This window comes from Crotalus tigris, unplaced genomic scaffold, assembly GCF_016545835.1.
Source record: "Crotalus tigris isolate CLP2741 ecotype Arizona unplaced genomic scaffold, ASM1654583v1 scf7180000020588.15403103151:6194809, whole genome shotgun sequence".
NCBI lineage: Eukaryota > Metazoa > Chordata > Lepidosauria > Squamata > Viperidae > Crotalus > Crotalus tigris.
The window spans coordinates 967,439-989,186 of NW_024098092.1; the positions used below are offsets into that span (position 1 = coordinate 967,439).

A 21,748-nucleotide genomic window follows, 5' to 3' on the forward strand; every position below is an offset into this window, starting at 1 on the left:
TTCTATCCTATCCTATTCTCATTCCATCTATTCTATTCTCCCTTCCAACATTATTATTATTATTCTATTCTATTCTCATTCCATCTATTCTATTCTATTCTATTCTATTCTATTCTATTCTATTCTATTCTATTCTAATTCTAGGCAACAACTTGCAGAGTAAAATCTGCAGGGATTCCTTTGCCTTTACTCTTCCTACATTATACTCACAACACTTCTGTGAAATAGGCCAGGATGGCAAGCCCACAAGATCCTCTAGCAAACTTTGCAGCTGGGGAATGGCAGCGCTACTGATCTAGTCTAAGTGCAAAGCCTCTGGGACAAGGTCTTCATGAAAGGATATGGGAAGGCCTTTATCCCCACAAGCAACATGAAGTTAGTTCTGCCTGCCAGCTCCCCACCAGACTATCCCCCCTCCCCTTTTCACTTTTTTGCACCCTTCAAACTAAGTCAAGTATGCAATGCCGCACCTGGGAACAATTTTATCACCCTCCGGAAAAGAAAAAAAAAGTGCAAACACTATTAAGCGAGACAGATTTTCTCATTAATTTTCTCTCCCTCTGACAGAGTAGGAATTAACACCATTGATTTCTCCTCCTGCTCATTATCAATCATGCCAGGGCTTATTCATACATTGTCTGTTCCACCTGATCCACTCTCGGGAGCCAGTGATGTGTGTTAAACGAGTCCTGGGTGCTGGATTCGGGCAAGGCTCGGGGATGTGTTCTCCGACACCAGCGGAAGGCTTAAAACTGCATCCAGTTTTGGTCACCATGATGTAAAAAAGATGTTGAGAGTCTAGAAAGAGTACAGAGAAGAGCAACAAAGATGATTAGGGGACTGGAGGCTAAAACAGATAAGGAACGGTTGCTGGAATTGGGTCTCTCTAGCTTAATGAAGAGAAGGACGAGGTGGGGACAGGATAGCAGTCTTCCAGTATCTCAGGGGCTGCCCCAAAGAAGAGGGAGTCAAGCTATTCTCCAAAGCTCCTGAAGGCAGGACAAGAAGCAACGGATGGAAACTGATCAAGGAGAGAAGCAACCTGGAACTAAGGAGAAACTTCCTGACAGTGAGAACAATTAACCAGTGGAACAACCTGCCTCCAGAAGCGGTGAATGCTCCAACACTGGAAGTTTCTAAGAAGAGACTGGACAGCCATTTGTCTGAAATGGTATAGGGTCTCCTGCCGGAGCAGGGGGTTGGACTAGATGACCTCCAAGGTCCCTCCCAACTTTACTATTACTACTACTACTACTACTACTATTACTACAATTATTATTATTATGACAAAAATTCCTTTTTTGAGGAGCGGTTGCTGGAATTGGGTATGTCTAGTTTAACGAAGAGAAGGACGAGGGGGGACATGATAGCTGTCTTCCAATATCTCAGGGGCTGCCATAAAGAAGAGGGAGTCAAGCTATTCTCCAAAGCGCCTGAAGGCAGGACAAGAAGCAACGGGTGGGAACTAATCAGAGAGAGAAGCAACCTGGAACTAAGGAGAAACTTCCTGACAGTGAGAACAATTAGCCAGTGGAACAACCTGCCTCCAGAAATTGTGGATGCTCCAACACTGGAAGTTTTCAAAAAAAGAACTGGGACAGCCATGGTATAGGGTTTCCTGCCTGAGCAGGGGGTTGGACTAGATGACCTCCAAGGTCCCTTCCAACTTTATGATGATGATTATAAAACGTTCGAAACAAAACCGTGGGACTCGGTACAACACGCTAGTTAATACGATAGGAGTACATGGTGCTGAGCACCTGTGCATTATGGACTTTGTTCGTAAGTCCAGTGGTATGTTAGGACTAAAGCCATGGGGTTAACATCAAGCGGTTTATTTACAGAAAAGGTATCAGTTTTAGTAAATAATTAGCAGGAATTGGCGATGGCTATTATTATTACTGACAAAGACACCGGCTATTATTTAAGGGCTATTTCAACACGCCTTCTGAATGTGGAGTGACACGGAGCCCGGCCCATCTGCCGGTATGTTGGCTACTACCAGAAATATGTACCAATAATGACTTATTTTGGGCCAGCGACAAAACGGCTTCATTCTGGCCATTTAGTCTGACCTAGACATAGAAGAAGTGCTATTTCACCTACAAAAAAAAAAGCCAACATTCAGGATCAGAGTCCGTATAATAAGACGCTAAACTACAGATTGTGAAAAGCGGAAGTGCTTAAGACAACTACATGGGTGTGTGACAAAACCACAGGTGGAAACCATCAGTGGCAAAACTCTTCACACAAGCATTGCAAGTTCACCTCCCTTTATTATTATTATTATTATTTTGACTCTGCGACATTCAAAAGTCCAGCCTGGCTTTGACGTTCTTCCCGCTCATCTGCATACATTTAAACAGGCCGCGTGGCAACCGGCTCCATCCTCATTACGCCAATTAGAAAATTGTTTCAAACAGATGCCAGCTCCCTTTTGCTTAATAAGAAATGGCAGGACGATTTATTGTTCTTTCCTGCTTCCTGCCTCCAGCCAGATGTTAGAAATCGTGCTTACCTTTCCAGGAATCAAAGTGGCTGGGCAGCTTCAGACGTCTGCAGGAAACAGGCGATCAATGGCAGTTCCAGGATGCGCCAGAAAATGTCAGTGCTTCTGTCCACTAAGCTCCTTCCTTCCTTCCTTCCCATCTCCTTCCTTCCCATTCCCATCTCCTTCCTTCCCATTCCCATCTCCTTCCTTCCCATTCCCATCTCTTTCCTTCCTTTCCCCTCTCCAGTATATGTGCTGGGGAGGGATATGATTCCTTCCTTCCTTCCTTCCCATTCCCATCTCCTTCCTTCCTTCCTTCCTTCCTTCCTTCCTTCCTTCCTTCCTTCCTTCCTTCCTTCCCATTCCCATCTCCTTCCTTCCCATCTCTTTCCTTCCTTCCTTCCTTCCTTCCTTCCTTCCTTCCTTCCTTCCTTCCTTCCCATTCCCATCCTTCCTTCCATCTTTCCTTCCCATTCCCATCTCTTTCCTTCCTTTACCCTCTCCAGTATATGTGCTGGGGAGGGATATGGTTCTTTCCTTCCTTCCTTCCTTCCTTTCCTCCCTCCCTCTCCCATCTCCTTCCTTCCTTCCTTGCTTCCCTCCTTCCTCCCTCCCTCTCCCCATCTCCTTCCTTCCTCCTTCCTTCCTTCCCTCTCTCTCTCCCTCTCCCATCTCCTTCCTTCCTTCCTTCCTTCCTTCCTTCCTTCCTTCCTTCCTTCCTTCCTTCCTTCCTTCCCCCCATCCAATGGGGAAGAAAGAGACAGACAGGCAGACGGACAGACAGCCTGACGGTAGCCCTGGATGGGAAAAAAAAGAGAGAAAAATCTGTAAAAGTTGAAATGATGTCCCCCCCCACACACACACACACTTTTCTTTTGCTGGCGTTCCAGCTCATTTCTGCGCAAAACTGCTAAGTCAGTTGCCCAACCCTGTCACCTCTTTCAGTGCTGCACAAAACTGACAAAGCCAGCTGATTAACTGGGAGAAAAATCACCTCCGGGCCAGGGCGGGAAGGTAGGTAAACCTACTTAGGCCTGAAAAGGCCATCATTGGTGATGAATTGCCTGGCTTTTCATCAATGGATCGGGCCATTGATCAACGTATATTTTTTTTTAGATGACAAAAATTCCAATCGACAGGTTGCTTTTTGTTCTGAAGCCGCTAATGCTCGGCCCCCAGACCTGGGTTCATCGAAAACAGCGGGATAGTTTGATCCCTGGGAGGGGGAGAAGAAAAAAAAAAGCAATTGCTTTGCTCCATCTCTGGGTAGGGTTTTTTTTTTTTTTTTGGTTATTGCTTTCTTTAATGGAATAAATTACAGTATTGACCCGGTTCCTACATTACACCAAGCCTGATAGCGAAGGGCTTGACTTAAAATTTTTAAGTGGTGAATTCTCCCCCTTTTCCTTTTCAAAGACAGACTGTCAGAGATGCTCCAGTCTAGGGCAACCTGCACCGAGCAGGGGTTGGACTAGATGAGCTCTAGAGTCCCTTCCCACGCGCTGATTCTCTACTTTCCCGGTTATATTGGCTAGGCCAGTCGTGGCGAACCTATGGCGCGGGTGCCAGAGGCGGCACTCAGAGCCCTCTCTGTGGGCACGCGTGCCGTCGCCCCAATCCTAGGCCTTCAGCTGGGTTTTATAAAACCTTTTTGCTTTAGGCCTCCGCCGCTGTGTGCAAAAAAAAAAAGGTTCAATCAATCAGTCAATTTCAACTTCTTGCGGGGGGGGGAAAAAAAAGATTTTGCAAAGTTGGAATTGATTGATTGAACTTTTTAGTCCCACCCAGTCTGCCGTTACTCCCCAGCCACGCCCACCCAATGGGCCACACCCACCCAATGGGCCACACCCACCCAGCACCCGACAATGCATAAGTGGGTTTTGGGTTGCAGTTTGGGCACTCGGTCTCTAAAAGGTTCACCATCACTGGGCTAGTCTGACACGGCACACAGCTAAGCTACAGACCAGCAAGCCTTGGGAGTATCCTGCTGTGTAATTTTACACACACCTGTTTTAAGAGGAGGGCCATACCACAATTCATCACAGGCAGAAGGATGCGCAACATCTGTGAAAAAGCTACGGCCTGAAACTCTGCAACAGCTGTTGTCACCGGCAACGTAACACAGCACTGCTAAAAAGAACAAAAATTGGGAATAGAAGAAAGATGCTTCAAACATATTATTCTCGTTTCGAAATCTAGCCAAGTACAGTAACTGCAAAACTGGTGAAAATAGGCTTATTTTTTTTTGTTTTTTACAGATGTTACACAGGCTGCCCCTTTATCCCAGCCACCACGCCAACAGCTGCTTTATTTTATCCTCTGCCATCGGGACTTGCAACAGGGAACCCGGGCGGTGGTTGCCACGGAAACAGATGCAGCCCGCTTGTTACTTGTGATGCTTTCTTTGCTCTGACAACATTTCCCAGTGCTTGACATGCTGGGTTCCCGGGAGGCTCGGGGCCACGGACAGGGCAGGTATGTGAGGGCACAACGGAGGGATCGGAAACCTGGCTGGCCCTCCCCCCCCAAAAAAAACACCCTTAATTTTTGCTTTTTAGTGCCTGCTTTTCGAACAGGTGACTGATGGGCCTGACTCCAAGTGGCAACTGGATTGCAGCTCCCATCCCTGCTATAACAACCCGGAGTTGGATCGAGACTCGTGAATTTTTTAGCACACGGCCAGGAGCTATAGATTTTTTAAAAAAAGAGGGGAGGGAGGGGGGAAGAAAAAAAAAATCAGGCGGGTATTTTGTTCCACCTTCAGGCGGAAAAAACAACTTTGAGAGAAGCTGGGAAAAGCAATTAATCTCTTAAGCAGGCACGTCTGGCACAGGAAGAGAAAGGAGGGGGAAATTGTGTATGTGTGTGTGTGTGTGTGTGTGTGTGTGTCAATTTTTTAAAAAATTGATCGGGGTGCTTCTCTAAAGAAGCATGGGAGGAAGTGAAAAAGATTTTCGTAGTCACGATTTCATTCTGACTCTCCATTTCCCAGATAATAATAATAATAATAATAATAATAATAATAATAATAATAATAGTAATAATAGCAAGCAAGGGTAGTACCAATAGTGATAGGCTCCTTGGGTGCAATCCCAAAACAACTGGAGCACCACTTGAACACCATTGCATTGACAAATTCGCTATTAGTCAATTGCAAAAGGTGGCCTTACTAGGAACTGCTTCCATCCTGCGACGATATCTGTAATACCATCAAACATCCCCATCTGCCTATCCCAGGTCCTGGGTAAGGACTCGATAGGTAGACAAAATGCCAAATCAGTCTGAACATCTGGCTGACTGTGTGATGATGATGAAGGAAGAAGAAGAAGAAGAAGAAGAAGAAGAAGAAGAAGAAGAAGAAGAAGAAGAAGAAGAAGAAGAAGAAGAAGAAGAAGAAGAAGAAGAGAAAAGTAGTAGTAGTAGTAGTAGTTGGAAGGGACCTTGGAGGTCATCTAGTCCAGCCCCCTGCTCAGGCAGGAAACCCTATACCATTTTGGACAAATGGCTGTCCAGTCTCTTCTTAAAGACTTCCAGTGTTGGAGCATTCACTGCTTCTGGAGGCAGGTTGTTCCACTGGTTAATTGTTCTAACTGTCAGGAAAGTTGGTCCCTTCCAACATCACCTTCATCATCATCATTATGCTGTTTGCTAAATATTGAGAATGTTACTTGGAAAACCCCCAGTCCCAACCCTAATCTTAATCCTAACCCTAACTTAAACCCCGACCCCACCTTATTCCTAACCTCATAAAAACTAATAACATCTATACAAAAAGAAAAAGAAAAAAAGAAAACCCAGAAAGATAATTAAAGAGAGAGACCACTAAGGATCTCCCCCTCGTCCTTCGCCAGAGGTGCCCCAAGAATGGAAATTTGTTGACCTCTGGATGTTCCTCTCCCCATCACCTTCCGCAGGTGAGTGGCTAAGGCGCGGCTGAGGCCTTTCCCACTCAAGAATGTCACAATTTTGTGCAGTCCTTCCCACGGGATGTCGCAGGAGTGAAGATAACCAGATAACCACCCTGGGTTATCTTCTGCATCTGCCTGTCCTCCTTGCTCCTCCAACGCCCTGGGAGATTTTACCACGCCCCGACCTGGCCTGACAGACAAGTCTTCCACGGGCAACGGACATCAACGGCGGCTTCCCGTTTATGGGCCCCGCCCAATTCGCTTTGTAATGAAGGGAAGATCAAGAGAACAAAATGAACATGAAATGCAGAGGGATGGAATAAACCAGGATGAAGACGGCAAGAGACTGCTAGAAAAGATGTTGGTTTTAAACCTGAACTTTTTTTTTTTTTATTAAGTATAATGCCAGAAAAGGCTAATTAAACAAAGCTTGACTTTGCATGTGACGACGGTGGCAAGGATGATCTTTCCGCAACACTGGAAAAAGGAAGGAATGCCGTCAGGCGAAGAAATAATTAAAAAAAAAATACTAGAATGTGCAGAGATGGACAAATTTGACTATGAGACTGAAAGAAAAAGAAGAAACGGACTATTATCAAACTTGACGTTTATTTTACCACTGGCTGGAGGAAAGAAGGAAAGATTGGGAATGAAATATGTATTAGCGTGTAAACTCGATGGCAAAAAATGTCAAGGTGTAATCAATCAGACCGGTCTGTCTTTAAAACTTCCTGTATATACTCCCTTGACTCAGCTGGCAAAGAGGGGAGGAGAGCCTGTGGCTTGGTGGTTAAATCACTGCCTAGCATGTGGACTGCCCAGATTCGAATCCCATAAAGGGTGTGGCTAACTGAAGAGAGCAGAATGAGCTTGAAATGGCCATCTTAGTCTCCCAATTTAATTCTTTAACTCTGACAAAAGAAATTTGGATTTGTAAATGTTTCACAGTTGCGACTTGAGCCTGCTTAACGCCCCTAGTTGGGGGGCTGCAAGGCAAAAGAGATTGTAAAAAAAAAAAAGTATAACTATAGTATAGCAGTTAAAAAATGTCAAGGTGTAATCAATCAGACCAGTCTGTCTGAAAAACTTCATATATATAGAAGCACGAAGCCAAAAACACCAGCCTGAAGATGACGAATGGGACTTTGTCGAAACGTCGCTAAGACACTTCCAATTTTACGTGGGAGAAAACCTGAATAACCAAAGACCTACATATATATATATATATATATATATATTGAAAGTGTCTTGGCGACGTTTCGAAAAAAGTCTCATTCGTCATCTTCGAAACGTTGAAACATCGCCAAGACACTTCCAATTTGACGCGGGAGAAAACCGAATAACTAAAAAGACCTACATACAAACACCTGCAAAAACCTCAGAAAACAAATATATATACATATATATATATATGACTGCAAGTCCCCCCCCCCACACACACACGACTGCAAATCCTCTCCTTCCAGAGATGCCACACGGCATCGTAATTACCCCTGGGGTTTTCAAACGGCCTTAAGACTTTTTTTTTATTTCATTACGTTTTATTAATTGTTGTGCTTTAAATTAGTTTAGACTATTCTGGCTCCAGGCTCCTGTGTGTGCGTTGTTGTTCTTGTCTTTAAAAAAATAAAATAAAAAAATGCATGGCTTGATGTTATTATGCTTTCTCTTGGCATCCTAACTAAGGTGCCCCAAACGGGGATTTAGAAATCTTTCACGAGTAGTCCTCAACTTACGATGGTTCATTTCGTGGCCGTTCCAAGTTGCAAGGGTGGCCAAAAACGGGACACGTGGCCATTTTCTGCACTTATGGCCGTCGCAGCCTCCCCAGGGTCACCGGATCCAAATCTGGATGCTTGGCAACTGACTCGTACTTATAACGGTTGTACTACCCTGGGGTCACGTCGTTCCTCTTTTGCGGCCTTCTGGCCAGCAAAGGCAATGGGGGAAACCAGATTTGCTTAACGACTGGGTTCCTAACTTAACGGCTGCAGTGAGTCTCTTAACAATGGTGAAAGGACGTAAAATGGAATGCAGTTCACTTAACAACCGTCCCGCGTAGCAACAGAAACTTTGGGCTCAGTTGCGGTCGTTAAGTCGAGGGCTGCCTGCATGTCATTTTTAAAGAGAAATAAATCAGAATGCTCTGTACAAGGACAGGGCGACATGTTTAAGTGGGCAAATCCTTTCTTTAATTGGTCAAGCTAGACAGTGATCAGGAACTGGAGGAGACTGGGCATTCCCCTGTCTGAGACGGTATAGGTTCTCCTGCTTGAGCAGGGGGCTGGACTAGAAGACCTCCAAGGTCCCTTCCAGCTCTATTCTATTCCATTCCATTCCATTCTGCATTCTATTCTATTCTATTCCATTCTGCATTCTGTTCTATTCTATTCTGCATTCTATTCTATCCCATAATACTATTCTATATATAATTCTATTCTATCCCATAATTCTATTCTATTCTATTCTATATTCTATTCTATTCCATTCTGCATTCTATTCTATTCTATTCTATTCTGCATTCTATTCTATCCCATAATACTATTCTATTTATAATTCTATTCTATCCCAAAATTCTATTCTTTTCTACGCTACTCTATAATTCTATTCTATCCCATAATTCAATTCTATTCTATTCCAATATTTATTCTATTCTACTCTATTCTAATTCTATTCTATTCCATTCTGCATTCTATTCTATTCCATTCCATTCTGCATTCTATTCTATCCCATAATACTATTCTATTTATAATTCTATCCCATAATTCTATTCTATTCTACAATTCTATTCCATCCCATAATTCTATTCTATTCTATTCTATTCTATTCTATTCTATTCTATTCTACTCTACTCTACTCTACTCTGCATTCTATTCCTATTCACTTGAACCCAAAGCTGAAAACAAAGCAAAATGGAAGCTACCCCTCTAGTTCCCTGGTCATCAATGTCTCTGGAGTTGCTCACTCATCCGGGCCAGAGTTATCCCAAAGGTGCTTTTTTTCAGGAGGCAACTGGACTTTCTTGTTTTTTCTTTGAAGACCTTTCGTCTCTCATCCAAGAAGCTGAGTGGATGGTGGGGAATGGAAGGATTGATATTCCGGCCATTTGCATCCTTTTATGAACAGATTGTAGGAACGGACTTTCAGAAAACATGGCCGACTTCAGGAACCATTTTGCGCTTCAAATGGAGACGCAGACAAAACCAGACTCATCCCCGACCGTCTGCGCCCGTCTTCAACAGGGGAGGGACCCAGGGCAGGAAAACATCCTGTAGCCAAGAAGGCTCCCCACCCATTTGCACCGCTCAGGTGACCCTGAGGACACAGACAAGCCTCCAAGTGGCCTCAACGACTCTCTCAAAGGATGCAAATGACCAGCTGTCTGCAAGGACCATAAATCCTTCCATTCCCCGCCATCCGGTCAGAGCGGAAGAAGCTTCTGGGACGAGAAGAGAAACGTCTTCAAAGAAAAACAAGAAAGTCCAGTTGACTTGTGAAAAAAGCAACTTTGGGACTATGCTCTCCTTGCCCAGGTCTATTGCGGCTACTGATCTAGGAAGCTCTTCGTCTGGATTAAGAGAGATTCATCCAGAATAATTGACGGGGCCAAGGATTGTGATTGAGGAGGGAGAACGGGATGAGGAAAAAACTGCCTCCCATCTTTTTTGCAGATATGGAATAACGCACGGGACGTGCAAGTGGTAATTAGTACCCACAGCTCGCTGTCACGAGACATGTCGGACGGGGCTTTCTCCTATCCGCAGGCAGGTTCAAACAACGGAGAGAAACAACGGCGCCCGTCTTACGTCAAAAGGAACACGAAAAGATGCTTCTTTCGAAGGAAAGATGGGGGTCCAGGCAACAGCTGTGTTTTGTTTTGTTTTTTTAAATCGTACTCAGGAGATGCTGCTCCCATACAAAATCCGGGCTCGGGGTTTAGGTGATGGTCTGTCTATATAAAATATTGAATATTTTAGTTTCAACCTGAGCGGCAAAACGCTGCCCTCTTCAGGATGCACAAAATCAGAGCCGGGTTTTTTTTTGTTTGTTTGGAGTGGGGGGAGAAGAAAAAGATGGAAACTCAAATTGGAACAGGGGGTATCCAACAGGGATGTCGCTGCGACAGCGTGATCAAAGCTTAGCTTGTTTTTCGTGTCCTGAGACTGGAAGCAAGGCTTGATGTTTTGGATGTTACTGGCACAGCTCACGGTCACGGTGTGCGCAAGCCGAAGACACACAAAAGCCGTTTCCCAAATCTAAGCCATTTCTTTTTAGCTGACAAGAGTTAAAGATTTAAGTGGGAGACTAGTACAGCTATTTCAGACTCATTTGTCCTCGTCAGCTAGCCACACCCTTTATGGGATTCAAACCAGGGCAGTCTACATGCTAGGCCGTGTATTAACCACCAGGCCACTGGCTCTCTTCCCCTCTTTGTCAGCCGAGTCAAGGGAGTACCGTATTTTCCAGCGTATAGGACGTATAAGACGACCCCTGATTTCGGCGCCAAGTTGCATGCCTAGAAAGTCGTCTTATACGCCGGAAACTACCGTAATTTCAGGCGTATAAGATGACTCGGCATATAAGACGACCCCCGACTTCGGCGCCGATTTGAATGCTCTAGAAAGTCGTCTTATATGCCGGAAAACACGGTATATACAGAAAGAAATATATATATAAATATATATATATTTAATTGAAAATGACGGAGGTGTCAATGAAAACAAAGGGCGCCTGGGCTGGAGAACGCAGAGTCCCAATTGTTCTTTTTAAATCTTGGTGCGGCGTTAAGTCCTTGGGCCAAATCAGGCCTGGGAGATCCGGAGGAGGCGTTAGCAATTGCCAAGCCAGCTTTATTCTTTTGCCAGCCATCCTCCGTGGGGATGGCTGAGCAGAAACCCAAAAGAGACATTTTGACATATCAAACCAGCTTTGGTGGACAGAATCTCAGAAGAACTCTAGGCAACGTCGAGAAAAGAAAGCCAGGCCCCAAATGAATCAGAGCATATTTACCCAAAGAAGGTGAGCCTGGAAAAACAGCTGTTTTTCCCTTCTTCCTCCCATCCTGCAACAGGACATTTCTTCTGCTGTCTGTCAAATACATTGGTCCGGTGGCCAACAGACAGCCCATAGTCTGAGAGCCGGTGTACGACGGGGAAAGCCAACAAGCTGGGATCTTCAGAATGCAAATGCAATTCTCATAAGACTGCCTTGCCCTTGGGCTTGGAAAGGAAGCCAGAAGCTGGGTGGCGAGGGTTCTGGTGGGATGGAAGCCTGACTCAGAACCCGCAAATGGGAGGTGATCCTGGCGTGAAATCTCAGGCATGAGGATGGATGAACAAGCCCAGTACGAAGAGACAAGCTGGGAAACCAGTGGTAGCTTGAAAACGGGGGTAGCAAACAAGGCTCCAGTTTCTGGTGGCGTTTCGGGAAGCATCAGGAGAGTCCCCTTCAAACACTGGTGTGCTTCAGCCTGGAGGGTGCCAAGTATCCCAACATACATCAGGGGAGCGGTGGGTTGCTCTCAACCCTTTGGAAAGGAGCCATCCAAAGGCACTATTTATTGCTCATCGAAACACCCGAGCGAACCGTATGGAGTCAACTCTGTCCGCACGTTTGCTTGCTTCCAGAATAATCACGTTACAAAGCTTCGTCCATCTAGTCCAGTGGTTCTCAACCTTTTTAATGCCGCGGACCCCCAACCGGTTGTAAGTCGAGGACTACTCAACCGGTCGTAAGTCGAGGACTACTCAACTGGTGCAGCACCGTTTGCCGAAGGGGACTTTTGGCGGGCTCAGCAGGGCAGAGGCAGCCTGGACAATTCCTATTGGCTTTTGAAAGCCAATAGAATGAGACTCTATTCAAGAGAGTCTATTCTATTGGCTTTCAAAAGCCAATAGAATAAAAGGGAGTAGCACAGCTAAGGAAAAGGGGGAAAAAATGGCAGACTGCGTTGTTTGGCGACACCCGTGAAATGATCGTTCGACCCCAAATGGGGTCCTGACCCACAGGTTGAGAACCACTGATCTAAGCAGAGAGAGGGAGAGAGAGGGGGGGGGAGAGAGAGAGGGGCAAAGAATCTAGTTTGGTTTTGTGTCCATCTGGGGAACTGTCTCCTTCCACAAAAGATGTGATTGCCCGTCGTTCTGCTCCAAAAATATCACCGAGTGGGACACTTTGAACTCTTTGGCTTCTCCTTCTCCACTGGTGGTTGAGCAAGGGAGCCCCTTTGGAAATGACGCTTGGCGGATCTTCTCTGGTTCTTCTCGAGGACTCTGTTGCCAGCAACTGATGGTGGGTGATGGAGGGAACGTGCGAACGCGAGGCCGCAAGCCAACGTGGACTGCGAGGTTCACAGCAAGCGTTAACAATTGCCAAATTTCCAGTGATCCCTAACAGGACACAATAGTGTTCTATTAGGTAAGATGTAGGATGAATAAGTCAGAGACACCTGAACTCTGAGATCTGGCACTGGGTCCAGCCTCCCACGCTGAGAACAGCTGGGGAAGGATCAAAAAGTCACTTCCCCTAAAATACCACTTTCTGCCCAACTTTACGACTGGAAAGTAGACACGGAGGGGGGGTGATAAATGCATTAGATGTGACGATTAACTTGCTTTAGAGCTTTGATTTTTTTTATTCTGGTCGGTGTAGGTTTTTCCCACCTCCCCCCCAAAAAAAATCTATTTTAAAAGGGATTTCTATTACGTGGCCTTGTGGAGTTCTACCCTGGAGTGCAAACCTTTTAATTTATGAAATGCAGACAAAAGGCTGAAACCCAAACTCAGAGAACCCAGAACTTTATAAAGACCGTTTCTCCCTATCGTGAAAAGGACACATTTCAGGAAATCTGACGGAAATCTGACGTTCGCAGATCAGGAAAAAAACAACAACAATCCTTGTGCAGTTTGGTGAAGATTATAAACTCGTGTGTGTGTGTGTATGGTATGCACATGTATGTATATACACTTGCCTGTGTGTTTTTTTGGGAAGCTTTTTTTGAGAAGAATTATTTTCAGGGAACCTTCCGTTCCCTCCCGTCTCCCTAGAGTTTGGGGAGGGAGCCGGGGGGAGCCAGAAGGATGCCGAAGACGTAAAAAAGTCCCAACAGGAGGTTGAGCTTGGCTGTCCTTTGCGGGATCTTAAGAAAACTTTGGCTCCGGAACTGCCTTTCCAGGGAAAAGGCCATGGGGAGGGTGAGGAGAGGCAGAGCCATGCTGACGGTGTAGCGCGTGGCCAGGACGCAGAAGATGAGGTACGGCAGGAACAGCAAGCTGTTGTAGAGGACGTACGAGAGCGTGGGGCCGATGAGAATGGCCAGGGTGACTATGCCGGCCTGCCGGTCGGACTCCATGTCCCGGGTGTTGTTGCTGTGCAGGATGGCCTCGGTGCTGAGGGCCAGGGGCACGGCGTACAGCAAGGGCGAGATGGACAGGTAGCCCACCTGGAGGGCATAGGCGAACATCACAGCCAGGGGCCCAAAGGTGATCAGGATGACCAGGTCGCCGAGGGCGACGTACTTAAATCCGATGCCTGTAGCAACAACAAGGAGGGGAAGTTAAATGCCTGCAGCAGAGAAGGGACCTGAGGGGTCCTTGGTGCTCTCTGAGCTGGGTGGCTTTCTTGCAGATGTTTCATTACCCAACTAGGTAACATCATCAGGGCTAGAAGGAAGTGGGGGTTGTGGAGGAGAAGAGGAGGAGGAGAAGGAGGAGGAGGACGACGACTATGGGGTCCTTGGTGCTCTCTGAGCTTGGTGGATTTCTTGCAGATATTTCATTACCCAACTAGATAACGTCATCAGGACTAGAAGGAAATGGGGGTTGTGGAGAAGAGGAGGAGAAGGAGGAGGAGGAGGAGGAGGAGGAGGAGGAGGACTGTGTGGGGTCCTTGGTGCTCTCTGAGCTTGGTGGTTTTCTTGCAGACGCTTCATTACCCAACTAGATAACATCATCAGTGCTAGTAAGGAGTGCTGTTTGCTGTCAGTTTATATTCTGATGTCTTGCCTGTCTGTGTGGGTGGGTGGATGGGTGAAGTCTTAGGGATTCCTCACCCACCCAGACAAGCAAGACATCAGAACATAAACTGACAGCAAACAGCACTCCTTACTAGCGCTGATGATGTTATCTAGTTGGGTAATGAAGCGTCTGCAAGGAAACCACCAAGCTCAGAGAGCACCAGCCTGACTGCCATTTGCTCCTTTACTCTTAGGAGCAAAATTTGAGGTTTCTTTCCCATACTGAATTGACTCAAACATATAAGGCCACATAACTCAAATTTCTGGGCATGGTCTAAAATTGAAACGGGCAGCATTTTGACAGGACGCAGATTTTCCCCTCCCTCCCTCCCTCCCTCTCCCGTGTCCCACAGCGTGGAAGGGAGACCACACAGAGAAGCCTGGCTTACCTCCAGTGTAGAGGAAAGAGCTGGAGAGGCCTCCGAAGTAAATCAGGGCCAGGTGTTCCAACTTGAGGGTGGAGAAGCAATAGAGGAAAGCGGCCGAGATGCAACCCAAAGTGTACAGGAAGACCCCAAATCGGACCACATCCTGAGGTTCCAAGATCTGATCCACCAGAGTCCGGTCGTCGCTCTTCTTGTGGTCGATGCCCTTGGAAAAGTCATAGTAGGTGTTCACGAGGTTGCCGGCTCCGTGGACGGCCAAGACAGTGACGGCGCTGCCCACCAGGAGCCCCAGGTCGAGGGTACCCTGGGAGCGGTAAGCCAGGGCGCTCCCCAGAGCCACCGGGGTGAGGGAGGCGCTGAAGCTCCAGGGCCGGAGAGCCAGGACGTATGAGGCACATTTGTGGGGCCAGCTGTGGGACGGGCCTCCTTCTTCGGTTGCCTCGCTGTTCGGTAGGCTTTCCATCCCGATGTTGATCTTCTCCATCTCCTCTTCCATTTCCATGGCTGAACACCCTCCTCTAAGGACAGGGGTGACAGCTGACCTGAGGAAGGAAGGAAGGAAGGAAGGAAGGAAGGAAGGAAGGAAGGAAGGAAGGAAGGAAGGAAGGAAGGAAAGAAAGTTTGTGCAATTGCCAATTTTTTTTAATGGCTTTCCTTCCTCCTTCCCCACTCCACCCCGGAAGATGCTTTAGGGAAGAAAGGAGACACTCTATTGACTACTGTGAATTTGGACCAGGAAAAGTTGGGCAAACAGGGCGAGAAGGAAAAGAGGAACGAGACCCTCCTCAGGTGAAGACGTGCTTTTCAAAGTCAAGGAACTGAACTGAAAGAGCTAAGTGGGGGGGGGGGAGAGCCAAGGAAGCAAGTGGAAAAATTAAGACTATTAAATGATAAACAAAAAAAAAGTATTCTACGTTCGGTTCACCTCTCGGTCAATGACTGAGAAAGAGAGATAGCTTAATAAATACCTAATTTATCTCAATAATTGCTGTAGTATGTGTGAAACTGCGAATCCACAAGGCAACTGAGCGTAAGCCCTTGGTTGCTAATTGCAAGTGATTTAATTGAGTTTGTTAAATAGGTTTGGCAAGGGAGAGAGGGAGAGAGAGAGAGAGAGAAAAAAAGAGAGAGGGAGAGAGGAAGAGAGGGAGAAAGAGAGAGAGGGAGAAAGAGAGAGGGAGAGAGGAAGAGAGGGAGAAAGAGAGAGAGGGAGGGAGGGAGAGAGGGAGAGGGAGAGAGAGAGAGAGAGAGAGAATGAATTTAGAATTCTTTATTGGCCAGGTGTGATTGGACACACAAGGAATGTCTCCAGTGTATAAGCTCTCCGTGCCACAAATGGTAAATCACAATTATAATTATAAAAAAACCCATTCATCATAAATCATAAGATACAACAACACTCATTGATAGTTATTGGATATTAAATAAGCAAACAGCATAAATCCTAATAAGATACTAAATAAAACAATATAAATCATAAGACACAAAGTTATAGTCGTAAGAAGACAAGGAGTTAGGCAATAGGAAAAATGAGAAGAATAATAGTATCACAGCCCTACTACCGGTAGGTACTTTGACGGTGTTGTGGGAATTAGTTGTTTAGCAGGTGATGGCATGGGGGGGGGGGGGAAACTGTCCTTGTGTAGACTTGTGTTCCTTCGTTGACCCTTAGGGGAGTGAAATAGCTACCTTGCTCGTTCAGATTTCACCCCCTTTAAGAGGTGGTCCCCAAAATGGCCTCCCCCTAAAGTCTCACTCATGCTCATAAAGCCTTGACTTTGCTCAAGGCCAAGAAAGTCAACTCAAGGGTGTAGCAGTCTCTTTCACCCTGAATGCTGCTCTGAGATGGGTGATATGCTGCACGGCTCCTGCATGCTTCAAGAATTCCAAGTGGATGGAGAAAAAAGAAAGAAAGAAAAATAAACATAAAGGGGTCTCTCAGCCCTCCTTTCCCAGTAAGGAACGTCAGAGAAACCCAGATAATGTCTTTTTCAAAATAGTTAAGGGCTTTCCAAAAGCAGTAGTACTACAATTCCCAGCAGCCACTCAGCACAGCTAATGGAGAGGAATGAGATAATTCAACAGTAACAAGAAGGCTACTGATCTTTCCCCCCCCCCTCCCATGGAAACTCAACCAGCTTTGGACTCGACAACTTGATTCAGTACGAAGAATTTTCTGACCAAAGATTTTTTAAAAAGTACATATTTCCCCTTAAAAAAAAAAAAAACCTCGTATAAGAAAGAGAGACAAGCAAGCTGATACTCAATGCTGGGGACCACTTCAACTCTTTCACCACTAGCCATGCTGGCTAGGAGGATGGGAGTTGAAGATCAAAACCTTTAAAGGCCACTGCGGTCTTCTGGACCAGAAGCGGCGCTCCCAAATCCCAAACAGGAGCCCCAGCAACCTTACCTGGAAGCGCTGCAATCTATTCTGTGCAGATCAGACGTTTTCTCCGGAGCTGTGGAGGTGGGAAAAAGGCTCTCAGCAAGTTGAAATTAGCAGCCCTGGATTATGTAGATCAACAGGCTCTGTATCAGAAGCTAGACACTGTCTAATAGTACAGCTGGATCATGTAATCAGGAGTATTCTTAACTGCAAATCTGGGAGAAACACGGTGAGGAAGAACCGGATAGGTTAGTGGCAAGGATCCAACTGGATGGACTAATTCCAAGTGTCATCTGAGGCTGGCTGAGTTGCAGCTAAGGCACCCTCCCAACGAGAAGGCAGATTGCTTTTTCCTCACCTCCGCTGGCATGCTGCTGTTCAATGGCTTGGTAATATATAAATAAACCCCCCTACAAAGTCAGCATTTCTCAAAAAGTGGTGTAAAGAAAACCAGCCATTAAAAAAAAAAACCTCCATCCCAAAGGGTGTGTTTGTGCGTGGAAGGGCCACCTGGTGAAATGAAACAGCTAAGCCAGTGGTTCTCAACCTTTTTAATGCCACGACCTCCAACCGGTCGTAAGTCGAGGACTACCCAACCGGTCGTAAGTCGAAGACTACTCAACTGGTGCAGCAGAATGGGACTTTTGGCGGGCTCAGCAGGGCAGAGACAGCCTGGACAATTCCTATTGGCTTTGGAAAGCCAATGGAATTAGACTCTATTCAAGAGAGTCTATTCTATTGGCTTTCAAAAGCCAAGAGAATAAAAGGGAAGAGCACAGCTAAGGAAAAGGGGGGGAAAAATGGCGGACTGCATTGTTTGGGGACCCCCGTGAAATGGTCGTTTGACCCCAAATGGGGTCCCGACCCACAGGAGGAGAACCACTGAGCTAAGCTGACACTTTTAAGTCAAGGATCACCTCTGTTGTTATCCTTTTCCTCTTCTTTACTCCCCACTCTTAGTGGCACAATTTTATTTATAATTAATGTATAGCCATATTATAATTAATCATAATGATATTATGATCATTATTACTCTGTTGCTTTGCATTTACCTTGAGAGCTTCTGACCGGAGGCAAATTCCTTGTGTGTAATCACACTTGGCCCAATAAAGTTTCCTATTCCTATTCTTCAAAGCACCTGAAGGCAGGACAAGAAACAATGGATGGAAATTAATGAAAGGAGAGAAGCAACCTGGAATTAAGGAGAAACTTCCCGACAGTGAGAACAATTATCCAATGGAACAACTTGCCGCCACAAGTTGCTCCAACACTGGAAGTTTTTAAAGAAGAGATTGGACAACCATTTGTCTGAAATGCTATAGGGGGTTGGACTAGAAGACCTCCAAGGTCCCTCCCAGCTCTGTTATTCATGTTCTATGCAGCCAAATCGTCTCCAGCAATGCTGTCAAAAAGAAAGAAGAGGGCTGCTCCATCATTGGAGGCTTTTAAGAAGAGACTGGACAGCCACTTGTCTGGAATGGTGTAGGGTCTCCGGCCTCAGCAAGAGGTTGGACTAGATGACCTTCAAAGTCCCTTCCAACTGTGTTATTCTATTCTATTGTATTCTATTTCTTATTCTATTTTCAATTTTATTCTATTTCCAATTTTATTCCATTTCCTACTCTATTCCCTATTCTATTCCATTTCCTGTTCTATTCCATTCCATTCCCTATTCTATTTTATTCTATTTTCAATTTTATTCTATTTCCAATTTTATTCTATTTCCTACTCTATTCCCTATTCTATTCCATTTCCTGTTCTATTCCATTCCTTATTCTATTTTATTCTATTCCATTCCCTGTTCTATTCCATTTCCTGTTCTATTCCATTCCCTATTCTATTTTATTCTATTCCCTATTCTATTCCATTCCCTGTTCTATTCCATTTCCTGTTCTATTCCATTCCTTATTCTATTTTATTCTATTTCCAATTTTATTCTATTTCCTACTCTATTCCCTATTCTATTCCATTCCCTGTTCGATTCCATTCCGTATTCTTTTATTCTATTTCCTATTTTATTCTATTTCCAATTTTATTCTATTTCCTATTCTATTCCCTATTCTATTCCATTTCCTGTTCTATTCTATTCCCTATTCTATTTTACTCTATTTCCTATTTTATTCTATCTCCTATTTTATTTTATTCCCTTTTATTTTATTCTATTCTATTCCCTATTTTATTCTATTCTATATTCTATTCTATTCTATTTCTTATTCTATTCTATTTCCTGATTTTTTTGGGGGGGGGGTCCCGGGAGCACCTCCTCTTCATCCTCCTCCTGAGGCGAGGGAAGGGCTGGGGAGGCCCACCCCAGGGCCTCCCCGCGGCCCAAAGCCGGCTGGGGACGATGGGGCTTGGGCTCCGAGGCCGGGCGCGTCTCCTCAGGGGACTCACCAGGCGGGACGGCGCAGCTCTTTCCCCGGGAAACCTCTCCTTGCCGCCTCCGCCCTCTGGCCGGGGAGGGAGGGCCGTGGGCCTCCCAAAGACGCCTGGCGGGAACCCGGGCCCCGCAGCCCGTCGTTCCGCCTCTCCTCAAGGGCAACGGGCTTCTTGCCTTCAGCCTCCGGGAATGAAAAAAAAGGGGGCACTCCCTCCCCAAATGCCTGTTATTTCGACCCCGTGCCGGATGAGGAAAAATAAAACGCATTTACAGAAGGAGGCGGGGGGGGACATAAAGCACGGCGGCGTCTAGTCTATTCAATACGGTAGCGAGGCCTAAGCGTGGCTCGAGTTTCATTTGACGACCGGCACGAAGTGGGCGAGAATCCTATTTCGTTTACACCTGGTGGGGGGGGAAAGGGCCTTCCAACTTGGCCCCCCTCATGACTTGTGGACTTCAATTCCCAGAATTCCTCAGCCAGCATGGAGGCCCTAAGGCCCCCCGTCATGACTGGTGGACTTCAACTCCCAGCATTCCTCAGCCAGCGTGCCAGGCGGAGGAGTTCTGGGAGTTGAAGTCCACCCAGTCGTGAAAAGGCCGAGTTTGAAGATTCCCCGGTTTACACTGTAATTGCTGCCTATGAGGGGAAAAAGACGCATGCGCGCCTCCTTGACCTTCGCGCGAGACGTTGGATTCTTTAACGGGGGAAACTTTTCAGCAACGTACGTTCAACCATAGAGACGGGCGCACGCTGCTTGCACATGCGCAATCTAACGTCGCCTTTAAAGAGGCAGATGGGCGGGCACAACTCTCCTCTCTCTCGGCTTACTGGCTCTTACTATTAATATCGAGCTGAGAGCCCCGCCTTTTTGTGGGCGGGCCAGGAATGGCAAGGAGGTGAAAAGAGACGCGCAAAGGCGGGATCAAGGATCAAGCGCTTGCCGTTGCTATTGGCTAACGCCGTGCTTCAATGCTCGGACAAGGAAGCGGATTGGCTGATTTGCTAGGAAGGCGGGCGAGAAAGGAAAGCAAAACAAAAACCAACTGCAAAGTCTGCCCTTGGTCTAATCTAGGGGGGGACTTTAAGTCTTGTGGACTTCAACTCCCAGAATTCCCCAGCCAGCCATGCTGGCTAAAATAAGAAAAACTGTACCCAGTTCTGATTGGGGGGGGGGGAGAATATTGATATTACATACAAAAATATACAAAAGTATGTTAAGAGGCCAGTTATTTATGATTTGTGATTTAAGAATAGGAAAAACAAATGATTGCTTTTCAATCAACAGCCACATGGGGATGTACCTGTCACCTGATACTACAGGTGTTCATATTAATAAAGGACGTCATATATGTATTTGTAAGTTAACCCATAAAATGCCCAGCTAAAGAGTTCAGAATGTGGTTTTATTTTCTTAAGATGTGTATATATGTATTATTCCCCATGCTGGCTGGGGAATTCTGGGAGTTGGAAGTCCACAGCTTTTAAAAGTGGCCGAAGTTGGGGGACCCCTGTAATTGTGATCGTTCACTTAGACGGAATTATATTACCGACTTCACATTAAAGCGGAAAGAAACAGAATCACATAGAATTAAAAATGAATAAAGTATAATAATAATAATGATGATGAAAAAAATCACTAAAAGCAAACTGATGTGTTTCAATGTTTCCATGTAAACTAGGTACAACGACACCTCCCTCCAAAAGGCGGAAACCAAAACCTTTCGCTGTCTCCCTCGCGCAAAGGAGCAGAGCCCAATTTGAAGCATCCCCAACTTTTCAAACAATACCGCCTCCCCCCCTCCCTGCAACCCTTTGCCCTTAAGTCCCAAATAACTTACATTGCTCTGAGCGGGAACCCAGAAAACGTCCCTTTCCCCCCCCCTGAAAGACGTAAATCCGCGTTGGGGGGGCAGTTTCCGGGCACTCTGCACATGCTCAGAGGCTCTTAGGAGCCTGGCAAAAGAAGATCGGGGAGGGGGGAGCTGCTACAGACCTGTTCTCTCCCCCCCCCTCCAAACACATCCTCCACCCAGTCCCGGTTGCTTTCTAGGCGGAAAGGCTGGGCCGGCTGGGGATGATGGGATGGGAGCTGGGCTGCACCCCTCCAGGGTATGGGGAGAAGGGAGGGGCCTCCAAGCCCTCCCCCCCTCCCCATTCTTCCCTGCGCAGCAATGGGACC

The 21,748-nt window shown here is 46.2% G+C and overlaps 2 protein-coding genes across 9 annotated transcripts in view; both read right to left on the reverse strand.

Annotated features, from left to right (window-relative positions):
• DISP3 (dispatched RND transporter family member 3) overlaps positions 1-2,796 on the reverse strand; it is a 92,904-nt gene extending 90,108 nt beyond the window's left edge. For 2 of the 3 annotated variants that reach the window (XM_039367780.1, XM_039367778.1), the window contains exons 1-2: positions 2,519-2,795; positions 634-798 (exon numbers count right to left, since the gene is read on the reverse strand). The gene's annotated coding sequence lies outside the window, so the exon portion shown is untranslated. Of the gene's footprint in view, positions 1-633; positions 799-2,518 lie in introns of all 3 variants that reach the window. The other variant, XM_039367783.1, reaches the window with a different exon arrangement.
• A 10,213-nt stretch (positions 2,797-13,009) lies between these two features.
• Positions 13,010-21,671, reverse strand: UBIAD1 (UbiA prenyltransferase domain containing 1). Of its 6 annotated transcripts, none has more exons than XM_039367789.1 (6): positions 21,408-21,671; positions 18,241-18,326; positions 17,213-17,261; positions 15,768-15,844; positions 14,803-15,341; positions 13,010-13,929 (listed from the first exon to the last, which is right to left on the reverse strand). In XM_039367789.1, the coding sequence occupies exons 5-6, from the start codon at positions 15,299-15,301 to the stop codon at positions 13,442-13,444; spliced, it is 987 nt and encodes a 328-aa protein (XP_039223723.1). In that variant the 5' UTR covers positions 15,302-15,341; positions 15,768-15,844; positions 17,213-17,261; positions 18,241-18,326; positions 21,408-21,671; the 3' UTR covers positions 13,010-13,441. The 6 variants fall into 6 exon arrangements, with proteins under 6 accessions (XP_039223723.1, XP_039223720.1, XP_039223722.1 ...); XM_039367786.1 differs by having other exon boundaries at positions 17,213-17,403; XM_039367788.1 differs by lacking the exon at positions 21,408-21,671 and adding an exon at positions 19,583-20,050.
• Positions 21,672-21,748: the final 77 nt, after the last annotated feature.

Coding starts and splice junctions, on each gene's coding strand:
- UBIAD1 (XM_039367789.1), bottom strand. CDS start 15,301: ATGGAAATGGAAGAGGAGATGGAGAAGATCAACATCGGGATGGAAAGC. Junction 13,930..14,802: donor CTCTTTCCTCTACACTGGAG/GTAAGCCAGGCT, acceptor TTGTTGCTACAG/GCATCGGATTTAAGTACGTC.